The sequence below is a fragment of the Crocodylus siamensis genome, chromosome 1 (assembly GCF_052110815.1).
Source record: "Crocodylus siamensis isolate JL-2025a chromosome 1, ASM5211081v1, whole genome shotgun sequence".
Classification (NCBI taxonomy): Eukaryota; Metazoa; Chordata; order Crocodylia; family Crocodylidae; genus Crocodylus; species Crocodylus siamensis.
The window spans coordinates 176,326,508-176,340,905 of NC_143395.1; the positions used below are offsets into that span (position 1 = coordinate 176,326,508).

The 14,398-nt window shown below is 42.9% G+C and overlaps 1 protein-coding gene across 3 annotated transcripts in view; it reads right to left on the reverse strand.

Moving 5' to 3' along the window:
- Positions 1-11,215: 11,215 nt before the first annotated feature.
- PNPT1 (polyribonucleotide nucleotidyltransferase 1) overlaps positions 11,216-14,398 on the reverse strand; it is a 53,784-nt gene continuing 50,601 nt past the window's right edge. For all 3 annotated transcript variants that reach the window (XM_090049829.1, XM_090049822.1, XM_090049817.1), the window contains exon 28: positions 11,216-13,936. In XM_090049829.1, the coding sequence (XP_089905955.1) occupies positions 13,781-13,936 (156 nt within the window). In that variant the 3' untranslated portion in view covers positions 11,216-13,780. The remainder of the gene's footprint in view (positions 13,937-14,398) is intronic.

Genomic DNA, 14,398 nt, shown 5'->3' on the forward strand with positions numbered 1-14,398 from the left:
AAGCTATGCAAAATGATTTCTAGCGAGGAAGCATGATATGACTCAAAGAAGTAAAACTGCACTGCTAATGTAGATTAAGAGAGCCAAGACTACTTTATAAAAGTAGACCAGTTAAAAAACTAAATTAAAATTAGTCCTACCTTGAGATAGAATAATAGATGCACAGGTTCCTTGTCAAAAAGAGTGATATTAGGGAGCCAGACAAATCCTGGGTTGGCATCCAAAGCAGTCTGCTAAATACAAGTATCCCACTACAAAAATTAGTGCTTGAGATTGTGTGTCCTTGAAATACTGAAGAATTTTATTTCCAAAAAAATGCCTGCAGCTTGAAACGCACATATTCATGCTGTTCCTCTCTCTCACCCCCACCCCCACAGTTGTTTAATAGCATTTTAAAGAGAATTCTCCATTTCCCTCAGTTCATCCTACTGAAACAAATAAACTACAATTTCACACTGAATAAACTGAAATTTTGCTTAGTCTTGTCTGGAAATTTCAGGCTTCTGAAATGAGCAACATGGAGTTTTTCCCTTTAAACCATTTTTAAATATTACTATGTCATAATAGGAACGCTAGCTATTGCCATAATTGAGGTTGAAAGTCAATTGATATTGCAATCCTTTTCCAAGGTGCTTATAAAACTTTGGCAAATACTTTCAAGGCTGAAATTTTCAAGAGCAGCCTTAATTAACCTAGATGTATTTTTTCATTTTTATGAAAGGTTAGAACAAAACTGCATCTGTAGTTTGACATGGAAAGCATTTTAAGTATTTTCTATACCTATATGGATAAATAATTTCACATGAAGTACTAGTTTGTGAAACCTCACCCCATCAAGCAAGACTCTTCAAAAGACTGGCTTATTTTAAACCTCCATCTTGTAATGAACTCAGTCCTATCAAACACTAGCAGAGACTGCACAGCTGTCTTGCCCACATGTTGCTTATTAGAGAACTGAGCCTTAAAAGGTCAAGCCAAGTCTGAATACTATAAACTGTGTATTAATGCATGATGCAAGAAAAATATCCAGTTCACATTCAATACTCTATTAAGTGAAAAATGTGATACAACTGAGAGCATTTTTAGGTTTCTCAGCTTTCATAAACTCTCAGAAAATAGGGCAGGAAGGGACCTTAAAAGGTAATCTAGTCAAGCTTGTAAGCCATGCTTGGCATTTTTTAACTATTAGTAAAAAAACTCAATAATAGGGAGGTTTTAGAATCCATATAATCTACTCTAGTACTTAACTTTCCATATAGCTGGAAAGATTGTCTTAATATCAAATCTAAATCTCTGTTTCTGTCAGTTAATCTCATTACTTGTAATTTAAGCCCCTTCTCCACTGGATATGGAGAACAGTTTATGGCAGTCCCTGTTACATTATTGTCTCTCTTATCTGACACATCATTTTTATAACACTTTTATTTTTGAGAACTTGGAAGTGTTTTACTCATTTCAATTAAATTACAACTCAGCACCCCTGGAAGCAGGCAGATGGTTCCATTTGTAAAAACGAGGAACCCATTACAACTTAGATAAGGAGCATGGTAAAGATTCATTAAATAATGTTTTTAATGGATTTTGAACATGAAATAGACTCAAAAGTCAGAAAATACACATGTATAATAATTTTTTTATACAGCTTACCACAAGGATATTTTCAAGGTGATAAATGTATTAAACTCACAAAAGGAAGTTAAATTCTAGTGTCCTGTCCAGTATTCTGCTGCTGTTTTCCTCTTTTCTTTCAGATCTTTCATGGTCACAGTCTCTCCAGGTTACTTCCCACCTTTGCATTCTCAATGAAACCCTCACTGTTCATGAACAGCACTGTAAGAGGAGCTTTTCCCTTAGTTTACTTTCCTACCACCTGTGCCCTAGACACATTCAACTGCCTGTGCACTGCTGTGTTACCTGTCCAGCATATGTCATGATCATCCTCAGTAGGTACCAGGTCCTGTGATCTGAATATTTTGGATAGCTGTTTGAAAAAAGCCTTCTTTTGGTTTGGTATTTTAGAGCTGACACCTACTGTGACCTCACGAGTTTGGTTCTCCCTTTTAACCTTGACCCAGAGACTTGTACCCTGCTGCAGAATAAATGTATGCATTTCTCACATATATAACACACTACTCTTTTTCTCCACCTACATTGGTTGGGCAGTAAGCCATAGTGTCCTGGGCCTGCCTAGCACAGTTAAATTTGCTAATGCAAGAGAAATTAACTTTTCACCTTTGGTGGAAGGTGAACTAGTTCTAAAGTTGTGAGTGTGCGTGATTGAGCCCCTGTTTGGGCAGGAAGGCCATGAGGTAAAGCAAGCAACTACTTTTTGAATGACATCCAAGGGCCATGTGCATGATTGAGTGCTGAGTGAAAGGGGCAATGAATGATGTGTGCATGGGCAAATGAGTAGATGTCTGAATGATTGGCAAGTGCCAATCACACCGGGTATAAAATGGACAGATCTGAAGGATCAGGGTGTGTGTGTTTGTTTACAGTTGAGTGTGACTGGAGGGCCTTGAAAGCCAAAGGCCATTGCAACTTGGTGCATGACTGCAGTGGACGTGTGATCGGAAGCTGTTAGAGCAGAGGAGAGAGTGAGCGAATGCGGAGTGGGTGAGGGCCGGGGCAACCAATATCTCACTTGTGTTCTCAGTGGTGGGAGCCTGGAGTGTGGGTGTGAGTCTGGGGAACCAATCTCATCTGTATGCTGCACGGTCCAGAGCAAGTGTTTGGGTTTGTGTGCAGAGAGAGTGAGAACTTGGAGTGGCTAATCTTCTCTGTGGGTGGCTTGTGTCAGCAGGTGTGAGTGTGGTGGTCAGAGTGTAATTGCTCTTGTGCCCTCACTGATATATATGTATGTACTGCTGTACTGTATAGTGCTGTATTGCTCTACTGTAGTTATTGTTATAGCCTCATGGATATGGACTGTTGTTGTACATTGATTATTGACTGTTGGTGTTGTTGAATATAACTAATCCTTACCCCTCCTCTCTGTGTCATCATTTGATTCTGTCCAGTTGATTAATTTAAAGCACCAGGTAGTTGGGCTACAGACTTATGCGTGGTGGGAGATAAGTTGCCCACCACCTCCATTAACTGGTGGTTGCAGTAATTAGTGCAATTAGATGATTGGTGATCTCACTGTTTAACACATTACTAAACAAGTTATATCCATCCACAGTAATACTCCAGTCATGTGAACTGTTTCACCAAATATTAGTTATCTCAGTTAAACGATAGTTATGATTGTACAGGGCTTTCTGATTATGTCTCTTTTTCCCCATGCTTCTTGCATTAGCCTATAAACGGCTTAGACGTCTAGCCTGTTCTGCTAATTTTCCTTTGAGAACACTGTTAAAGCTCCCTTTAGTGCAGGCTTGTCCAACCTGTGGCCTGCCAACCCATTTTATCTGGCCCGAGGCACCGCAGCTGCGGAGCACAGAGCCGTGGCAGCAGCGAGGCAAGGTGGGCAGGGCTGGCCCATAGGCCCCAGCCGGCAATGAGGGGAGGGGAACTGCTTATCCCCACGGGGCTGAGCTCATCAGTGAGTCGGGCCCTGCCACCACTGCCCTGAGGGCTGCGTGGTGCAGGGCTGCCCCAGTCACACCTGATTAGATAAGCTGGGGACAGTGCATGCAGCTTGTTCTCTGGCTCCGCCCCTTGCTCTAGCATGTGGCCGGGGGAGCTGCAGCATGGCCCGCGCCCTGCCCACATGGGTGGTGGAGGCACAAGGTAAGTTCCTGCGTGGAGCTGGGGGCACCTCGGGGCCAGGCTCCTGCCTCCTGCCCAGCCCAGCTCCAGCAACCACACACCTCACAGCTCTGAGATGCCCCCAGCTCCGCGCTGGAACTTACGGATGTCACTTCAGCCCCCTCCTTCCATACCTCCCTCTCCTTCTGCATTTCCCCCCTGTTGGGACTGCCCCACTCTCAACAGCAGAGATGGGGCAGAGGGGCAAGCAGGAGTGGGGGCTGGAAACAAGGCAGTATCAAGGGTCAGGGGGCTGTTGGGGAGATACCCCAAATCAGAGGGAAGGAGGCAGTAGTGTTGGGGAAAGACCACCAGGCCAGGGCCAGGAACAGGCAGAGGAAGGGCTAGGATTAAATGAAAGGAGATCCTCTCCCTGCCTGTGGGGAAGGGGGAGATGGGAACAGCAGGAGACGACACACGGCCCATGGGGAATGGAAGAGGTGGAGGAGGCAGTTACTAAATGGACAACCCCTGCCCCCCTCACCCAGGACACCCCCACCTGCCTGCTCTGTTCTGCTCCCTCCCTGCTCCTCTCTTGGCCCTTGGGAACCAGGTACGTAGAAGGGAGCTGTGAAAGGGAAGAAGGAAGCATCCTTGTTGAGGAGGAGGAGACAAGCAATTGGTTCAAATTTGGAGCTGGCATCTTTTTTAATTGGGAGATATACTGAATGTGCTGGACTGATACTACACGTTGCAGGAATGAAGACACGAGAAATCAGTGTTCACTGTAGTTTTCAGAAAGTTAATAAGAGTAGACTTGTACACATTGTTTTTACACTGTGCAGCAGATGTGTTACTAACAAGTTATTAATTCAATAAAAGTAAATCTTCTTGAAGATTATTCTCAAAAATGCTGATATTTTATTGCTTTAATTAGTTTCCACTCTGGCTGATATCTTTTCCCCATTTGATCTGTCAACTTGTATTATGCTTCTTTCATTCATTGAGAAGTGAGTAGAAGTGAAAGTGTTTATTTTAGTCAAGTGTTTGGTATTATTTAATTCTTGCTTTTATGTGGTTTAAAATCCAAAATAAAAACAATATTTCCAGACCCATTTCATTGTCACTTCCTGCAACTTCATTGGTGTCAAGGGTCATGTGACATCACTTCCTGACGTGATACCACTTCCTGTGAGGTCTTTGAATATGGCGTCCCGGCCCACTGGGTGATAAAAAGTTTGTGATCTGGTCCCACATTCAAAATGGTTGGACACCCCTGCTTCTTTTTTGGCCTTTATCAAAATCACTCTGCTCTTTACTTACCTGTGAGCTTTTGTCTCCATTCCCATGAGCATAGTTTAAAACAGTAGGGGGCAGCTGTTTTGGCAGGCATGCCACAAATTAGGCCCAAACACATCCTGTGTGCCACTCCAATCCCCCTCCCCTGCCCAATCAACTGCTTTGCTTTCTGACCTGTGCTCCCTGCCTGATCTCTTGATCTGGTTTCTATTTCCTGCCCAATCTACTGCTCTGTTTTTTGCTCCATGTCCTATCTGCCACTGGGTTGCCTGTCCCCTCCCCAGTCTGCTGTGTGCCACACTGGCTGCCTGGGCCATAGATTGGCCACCCCTGGTTTAAAGCCATCCTCATTCAGCTAGTAAGCCTATATGTGATGAGTCTTCCCTCATTTTGTCAGGTGGACCTCAGCTCAGCTCAGCAGGTCATCTTCCTAAAACACTTCCCCATGGTCAAAGAAAGCAAAGCCCTGCTAGCACCAGCATCTACAGCAGGCATGTACAGCTTTCCAGAATGCATCTGATCCTGCTTGGTCCTTTATCTTTGATTGGAAGCATATAGATTCCTTTCACCCTTCTGCCCAATGCCCTGTAATCACTTTGGACTGCTCAGTCTCCCCTGGCAGTACTGTTGGAGCCCACATGGAAAAGCAGTGTTGGGTAGTAGTCAGAAACATAAACATGTCATCAACTCTTCTGTAACACCTTGGATTCTGATTCCTGGCAGGTAGCAGACCTCCAGAGATGACATCTAACCAGCAGATGAATGGTCTTGTTCCCCTCAGAAAGGACTTGCCCATCACTACCACCCTTTGCTTCCTCATGGTGCTAGTAATCTTGATCCTCTCAACCTTTATATACATGCCTTGTCTACCCACGGTGTAGGTTCCTTCTCCTCTGATGCCAGGGGTTAATACCTGTTCTTCACCTGGACTGGTGTTCAGAATTGGGGCCTCTCTATTGCCAGGTGTGACTTACTGCCTGATTCTACTCTGCTGAGCATCCAGATCTTCCTTGTTCTCTAATGCCTTTTTTGGTTGGAGATGTCTGTGCATTGTGTCAATGAATTCCTTGCATTCATGCATGTTTCTCAACCTAGCTACCTCCTCCTGCAGTTCTCTTCCTAGAATCCCACAAGCACCAGGTAAGGCACTTCTCATATTGCAAGTACTCCCTCCACCTTGAAGTTTTGGCAGGGTCACGCAGGCTGAATCCACTATGAAGCCAGACTAGGACCTAGGTAGAAACCTAGGATGTCAGTACCTCCCCCAGTCTCCTCCTGATAGAGCCTGCAGAGTTAGAGAAAGAACTGGCAGTGGCAGTGGACTTGGAGTTGCCATATCTACAGCTATCTCATTGATTTTTCTTCTCTTGCTGCTAGCCCCTTCTCCCCACCATACTTACTGGTGTTCAGCAATCTCACAGTGAAAGGGCACATCTATATGTGCAATTAATGCAAAGCAATAGACTCTAGAGCTTATTGCTCCTGTGCATGTCACTTAAATGCGGGACCACAGCAGACTGAGCTGGGTTGGAACTACCCCACCTAGCAGAGGGCCCTGTAGGTCAGCCTGTCAGCCCAGGGTTGCTCCCCTGCTCAACAGTACTAACATTGTCAGTAGTGATGCATAGGGGGTGCATGTGCATGTGGTGCACCCCCTCAGCCAGCACTCCCCACTTAGGTGACGGGCAGGGGTGGCAGGCGGGAGCTCCGCTGCTCCCCCTGTGAGTACTGGCTGGGAAGTGGGGACACCAGAAGTGTTGCTTGCACTTCCAGAAGCACTGCTGACACTTTCAGGTGCCCTGCTCGCTCTTCCCTGTCAGTGCGATCGGCTGTGCGGACACACACACACACTTCCTTCCCCCGCCCCCCTCGGTTGGTGAGATTAGCCCCCCTGGTTGATGACTGGCCACTTGTCCCCTCCTGACACAGCCCCCTCCTGCCCATTAACATTGTATAAGCACACTTGAGAAGATCTCCAGGCACCCTGGTTGAGAATCACACTGCCCTAGACAGTATATTCTGTACTCTCCTCCAAATCTACCTTCCTGAGGTAATTTGGAACCAGGTATTTGAAAAACAGAATACCTTGTCCCCAGGAAGACCTAGTTGTATAACTAGGAAAAAACACCTAGTTATATTAACATTGATCATTTTTGATGGAAGCAAGTACTAGATCCTTTTATCTAGCTTTTTACTTGATTTTTCAGGACCCAGGATTTACCTTTGGAATAAGATAAATCCTGACCTCAGGTAACTTTATAGGAATAAAAAACTGCCATTGTACAAAATCCTTACAATTTCTTTGGGCTTTGCTGTAGTATAGCACTGGGGTCAATCTTTTTGACAGGCCAAAATTAAGACCTGCACCCTCCCCCAGTGCCACTCCTATTCTGGTCTTCTGCCTGATCTGCAGCTCTGGTTTCTCATCTCTGCTCTCCTTTCTGTACTAAACTGCCACTGTGCTACCACATCTGCTGTATGCCACACACAGAGGTTGTCCATGATATTTGTGGGACTCATGCTGCAAACTGGCTACCCCTTTAGGGGAAAGCTTTGGCTTACCAGCTTTATTAGCTACCATCTTATTGGAGTTTCTCTCTCAACAGTGCCTCATAAGAATTAAGGCATAAAGACTTCCTTAATATAATTATAGATTTAGGTGGAGGTAGCACCTATGCAGTGAGTTTGCATGGCCTGTGCTCACTCATGTACCTGTTTAATTAAGATAGAGTGGTTAGAGAATTCTTCCATACTCCCACCAAACTGTCCTGAATTTCCTTTCTTCAGGCGTTACATCAAGACAGTTTTCTATTTCGTAACAGCACCAGAAGCCAATAAAAATGCAAGATATTATGAAATTCCTTTTCACTGTAGCTTCTATCTTCCCATATGAAGGGTCGATTTTCTTCAACAAGGAATTACACCCATGATATTTTTGCAACAGATGCCACTGTTGCATCAGCATTTGAAATTCTAAAGAGATTAGGGGTGCACTGATAAAATGTTTTTGGCTAATACCAATGGCTGATTTTTAATGAGCCATACTGGCCAATACCGATATGCAGCCTGGCAGCTTGGAAAGCAGCATCTGGCTGGTAAATCTGGTGTGTGTTTGTGTGTGGGGGGAGGGGGTGGAGAGAGGAAAGGGGCATGGTGGGGGCAGACTGAGGCCCCCATGGTGAGGGAGGGAGTGGGGCTGGGGCAGAGGCAGGTGCTGCCCAGCCGGGGCGAGCCAAAAGATGGAGCTGTGAGTGGCCCATCTGGGAGGCAGAGGCAGCAGCTCCTGCCACTATGTGTACCACCAGGGGAGGCATGGGGGGGGCGTGTGCACCCAGATTTGTGCGTGGGGTGTGCGCTGGGCTCTTCCTGGTAGGGGGCTGAGTTGGGCTGCACTCAGGATGAGGGGCAGCAGCGCTGGGAAGGGGCATTACAGGATGGGCTGCAGCCACTCAAATTTGCCGTCGCCTCCCAACCCCCCTTCCCAGTGTCGCCGCTGCCCACTTCAACGCCCCCACCAGGAACAGCTAGGTGCTGCCCCAGCCTCAACGGCAGCCTGCTCTCACCCTGTGCACAAAGCCAAGGGCCCACACTTCCCATGGCTCCCCCGGGGGTGTGCATAGCAGAGAGCCGCCCTCCCACATCCTGCCCTCCCCAGGCAGCCCCAGCCCTACTCCCACTCCCTCCCTCACCAGAGGCCTGTCTGCCCCTCCCCTCCCTGGTTCTCTCCCCTTTTCCCCCACAAGAGACTTACCAGCTGGACCTGGCTGCTCTCCGAGCTCCTGTGTTCCTGGCTGCCTGCGTGCTACGCTGCAGCTGCACATATGCACACAGCATGTATCAGCCAAAAAAAGCTAATTGCTAATAAGAGTCATTTTTCCTTATATCGCTGATCTGATATGGGACTGGCCAATGCACCTGTGTACCTCTAGAAGAGATAAATACTTTAGTTCTAAGACTTCAAAGAATTTCAGTTTGTCAGCCATGTTTCCCATTTCTCAACTGTTTTCCAAATGGAGTGTAAGTAGATAGCAATGGTTTCTAATATGGAATGGAGAGAACTGTCCTCGAGTCTAGTTTGCTCATCCTCTCTAGCCAGAAATCTAGTTCCTCCCTAGGATTTCAAACACTTTTTGGTGTGAAGGGTAAAACAGCTTAAGTTAATGCCCTAAAAGATTTCCCCTTCTCCAGAGGAACTTGTGTAATAAAGATCATGACCCTTCCTTTTCTATTTTCTGATTCTTACTGGTTTTGAGGGCAGGGCTTTCCACAAAACTAATTTCTTGCTTTTCACCTGAATTTTATATCCTGGAGTTAGATTGGAGTTCACATCTTGGCACTTCCCATCTGATGCGTGGAACCATCCATGTTGTTTTACAGGAAAGAGTCGGATACAAAACCAACCCAGCTCCTTATCAAGTAGCTTATAAACATAGGGATAGAGCTGTAGCTTTTACTTTTTGACATGTCCCCAGCCATGGGACTTCAGCGGACACCAATAACCTGTTTATTGTCTAGTCAAAATTCATACCAGTTAATCTTCTGTGTATCACATACTAAGTAATGTTATACTCTTTTTCAGACCATTCCCATACCCGAGATTTAGTTCCAATCTTTAGTACTAACTTTGGAATTAATACTGCAATTGAATTAATTTTTTACATCAGCTTGTACCTTATCTTTTGTGTACGCATGTATATGTGCACATGCACATATACCATTGCAGCAACATTTTTAAGGTCCTTGTCTACCTAGCTGACCATACTGAAATTATAATTGTTTGTATTTCCACATGCATCTAAGGATTTGAAGTCACTTTACAAATGTGCTGCTTTTTATTAACAATATTTGTGAGGTGAGAAATATTTTACAATTGGATAAGGTGATGCATGTGCAGTTAGTGACTTGCTTCAATTCTTACCAAGTAATGGTAAAGGAAATAAAGGAGGCTATGTTGCTTTCCACTATTTAGCATAAGAATAAAAAATTCACAAAGATATTTCTTCTTCCAAGATTTAAACATTAGGAACTTGAGACTATCCCTCCCCCAAGATCTCTGTTAACATATTTACATACTGAAATCTGTAAAACAGTGGTTTGGAACTGTTACTATGTTGCCAGCCTCTCTCAGCCTCCTTAAGGCAGGGAATAATGCTGGCAGCTGGCTTGCCCCTGTTTCTTCAGAAGCTTCCCCCATTCTGTGTCCATGGTTTGTAAACACAATCCTACAACAAGATGACTATGAAAATTCAACCCTACCTATTAGAGTGGCAGAGACCCAAGTCACAGACCCCAAACAAACATGAAATGAAAGAAAACTGTCTCAACTAGGCTGTTTTCAAGCTCTCTGCCCTGGTCAGTTGTTCACCTCCAGTCTGGGCTCAGCTTTCAAGCCCCACCCTTTCCTTAAGATTATGTACCACCTATTATAGCATGGCTTAGACATTATCATAGGCCAAATAATTCAAAACTGGGCCTGCCTGGCTACAATCCTTGTATGGCAATGTTGCTGTCTGTATTTTGGGAAGTGGAATACAATAACGGTATTTGTTGCTATAATAAAATCTAATCCCAGGAAGAAAGTGTCTACAAGTGTCCGCAGGGAGGCTTACAGTACCTAAAAGAGCAAAGTGGAAAATACATATATACACATATACATATACGCAAGTTTCACTTTCCAATGTGACCAAACTTAATATAGATGTAATTGAACCAACTATGAAATATTACAATGCCAGCATCTTTTCTTGGACTATGCCCACACAGAGGCAGAATTAAGTGACTAACCGTAGACTAAAATTTCATTTTAAAAGTCCTAGCTACTCAAATGATCTGATCATCCTGCTTCAAAAGTGAATGCATAAAACCAGGATTTGATTTACGTCAGATAGCAAACAACAGCAAGACTGAAGTTACGAGGCAATGATGTGCCTCAAAAACCAAGATATGCATTATTTAAAAACAGACCTGTCTCCTGGCTTTCTCATCCACTATTAAAGAAAAAAGAGAAACATTTTCTGTGCTTATGAAAAATAACCTGTACTCTTGAGAAGAAGGTGGTGCAGAGGAGAGAGTTTCCAAAGGTAGTCCCATAAGAAAGTAAAACATCTGTTCAGCTTTTGATTGAGAGCAAATGTGAGATGAGCCTGTGATACCCAAATAATATTACTTGTTTTCTGTGACCTAAAATGTATTCACCTGTAATAACACAGTGTAATGCAGGAAGTTTAAAAAAAGATTTTCATTAGAAATACCACAATAAGGTAGAAAGCAGAAGACTATCAGGGTAAGATTTACAATTCAGCTTTACACTGTGAAATCAAAAGAAAAACAACTCAAAATCCAGTTGTTCCAGTCAATGCTTTCTTATTATTTACTCAGAGTAAAGTAGCAAAATAATTGTTGCTATACATTCACATTTCAACTCTTCCAAACACCAGTGTTTATTTTATATTAAGAGGTAAGTATTTCCCTATATACTGTTTCATTTATTTTCTTTGGCAGCTTTAGAACCCATTTGCTTTTTAATAAAGAACTTGGTTTTCTCTTCTTAAATAGGATTTTCCAAATCCTGATCGGCATGAGAAGTATCTTAATTGTGAGAGTCTCCACACATCGATTTAGAAAAACGCTTCATCTTCTAAGTGTTTTTAAAACATACATCCTTTTGACTCTAAGAGATGTGATGGGATCATTGTGTACATAATCTAACAACGTTTTCAGAAACATGATTTTTGAAAATATTCCAGGTGTGCTCAACCTCTGGCCCACAAGCCAAATGGGGCCAACGGAGCCATCACATCTGGACCACGGGGTTCTGCATGGGCTGGGAAATTTGGTGGTGAGGGAGCAGTAGCCATTCATACAGCCACCCTCCCCACAGCCAAATTCTCAAACCCCAAGCCCTGCACACCCAGTAGGAGCTGGGCCATGCCCCCTTTCTCCCACGATGCCAGCCCATATCCCCCATATTCCCACCCCAGGGCTAAATTAAGCTACTCTCCCACCCCCACAGGGCCAAGATTCCCCCACCCTCTTCATGTGGCTATATGGTGGCTGCTGCGCTGTGCTGGCCCTGGGTGCCAGACCGGAACCAGGCTTTGGCCTGTAGTTGGACCAGGCATTGCCCATCTGGCCCTCCAGGGAAAAAGGTTGAGCATCACTGGTTTAGTCAATTAAAAAGATGCTACTGCAATGTCCTAACATTCCTAATTTCTTATTTTATTCTGGGTTTATGAGCATTTATGGTATTCTCATTTTAAATACCACAAATGACAGTATTTCTATTTGAAATGGTGATTCATGAAACAGAGATTAATGTTACTCACACTGAATAAAGTGTTTTCACATTTCCTGCAGATTTTTTCCTAATGTCTTTCATCTTGGTGTTGTGTACTGTAGCTGCATTTTGACTCAGAATTATATTTTGGTAGCCATGGTGTAAAACTAAGTGTCACATTTCAAAAACCAAAGGTTGAGGAGTTCATTTTTCCCTTTGTACAGGACTGTCAAAATGGAGGGTTTCTTACTTTTAACTTTACAAATTACACTGGAATACTTTTCAAGAACTAAATTGGCTATTTTAAAGAACTACATAGACCTGCTCTCCAGCCAATGCAACAGATGGCTCTTTGATTCTCATTACTGCTGTTCTGGAACTTAGACAATATTTTGAAGCTTTACATTACTGCTGAAATTGGATGCCTCCTCTTTGTAAACATTAGCTAATTTACCATCATCTATACTATAGAGTCTAGCACAGGGGTGGGCAATTATTTTGGGCAGAGGGCCACTTACTGAGTTTTGGCAAGCCATTGAGGACCACATGACAGGCATCCCAGGGCAGATAAATATTAATTTTCTAAATTTTTTTAGGGGCCCCACGGACTGGATATAATGGCCTGGCGGGCCGCATTCAGCCCCCGGGCCGCATTTTGCCCACCCCTGGTTTAACACATTACTTTACGTGAAGCTAAATTCTTTTAATTAATTACTGTGATGTTTTCCTGGAAAAAAAGAAAGGGTGTCTTTAAAACACCATGTTTTTTTTACAGAACCAGCTGTAAAAAAAAAAGTCAACCTCCAATATATTTCCTAAAAATGCATTTGAATGGAATTTATTTTTGCATTTTTTAAAGATAAGCTTGTAGGTCCTCCAATTTAGAGTTAGATTCTAAGCCAATGACAATATTGCAAGTTTTTACTGCTACTTAATTTTCTTATTTGCCAATGTCTGCATGATTTCTCCACATTTTATAGCCACTCATTTTACTATTGTTGACTTACGAAAATATACACATGATCTTTTTTCTGCAAATGCTTAAAATTAAACCTAGCGTACAGCCAAATGCATGTTAAAACTCTAAAATTATTTTTAAAAAGTTTTAGAATTAACTTTTAAAAAAGCAGCAATCTTTACAACAATGCTTTAAGAATAGACTTTATAATTCCTCTGTGGCATTTCAAATGAACTTTAAAAAACAATAAGTCTTTTTTTGAATGTTCAGATATACTGAACTATTTAGAACGCCCAAAACTGTTATTTTTACTTTTCAATTTTACTTTTTTGTTGGAAACATAACATGGGAAAAGAAAATAGACACCTACTCTGAATGGTTAAATGTCAACTGGCATCAAATGGCATTTTTACAAAACTAAAATATGACTGTACAATGTACAAACCTGTGGGGGACAAGGTTTTCATTCACACAACAGCTGTCTATTCTGTTTATTTTTCAGAGAAGAACAGTATACTGAAATATCCATAACTGTTTCAAGACTTTGCTAGTCATTAGGATGATGAGCTAGAGGACAGTGGACTTGTACCACTCATTACAATACTGTTTTTGTCAGTTAGGGTTTTCACCACAGGTGTTGCTGGGAACTGAAGTACTTTGTGGGAAAGTCTCATTCTGCCATCACTTGGATCACGTCCAAAATATTTTACCTGTTAAGAAGAATTGAAACGGATTTTAGACTGTGGCAAGATTATATTAAATGTCAGTGTAAGAATTAATTGACATTAAAGAAATATAAGGTTGAATATGAAAAGGCAAGCAAAATCATGTATATTTTGTTTAAACACATTAATTTGGTGCTCATTTCTTCTCCCACTGAAACCCATGTATTTCAAGAATGCTGGATCAGGACTTTCACAAGGATAGAAAGCTTTCAAATAGGGTAAATTACAGTCTTTCCTATTAGATAACTACCACATTTATTCAAATATGAGTTCCCTCCTCTCCTCCAGTCTGCATGGGGGAAAAATTCCTTATCTTACAACTGCATATCACAAAGCTTCTTTAGATGCACTGTCTATCCTTAAACTGCTGCCAGAAGCAGCACATATTCAGTAATGGAAATCAACTATGAAGGTGATTAAAAGTTAGCCAATGCTGAGCTTGACTAT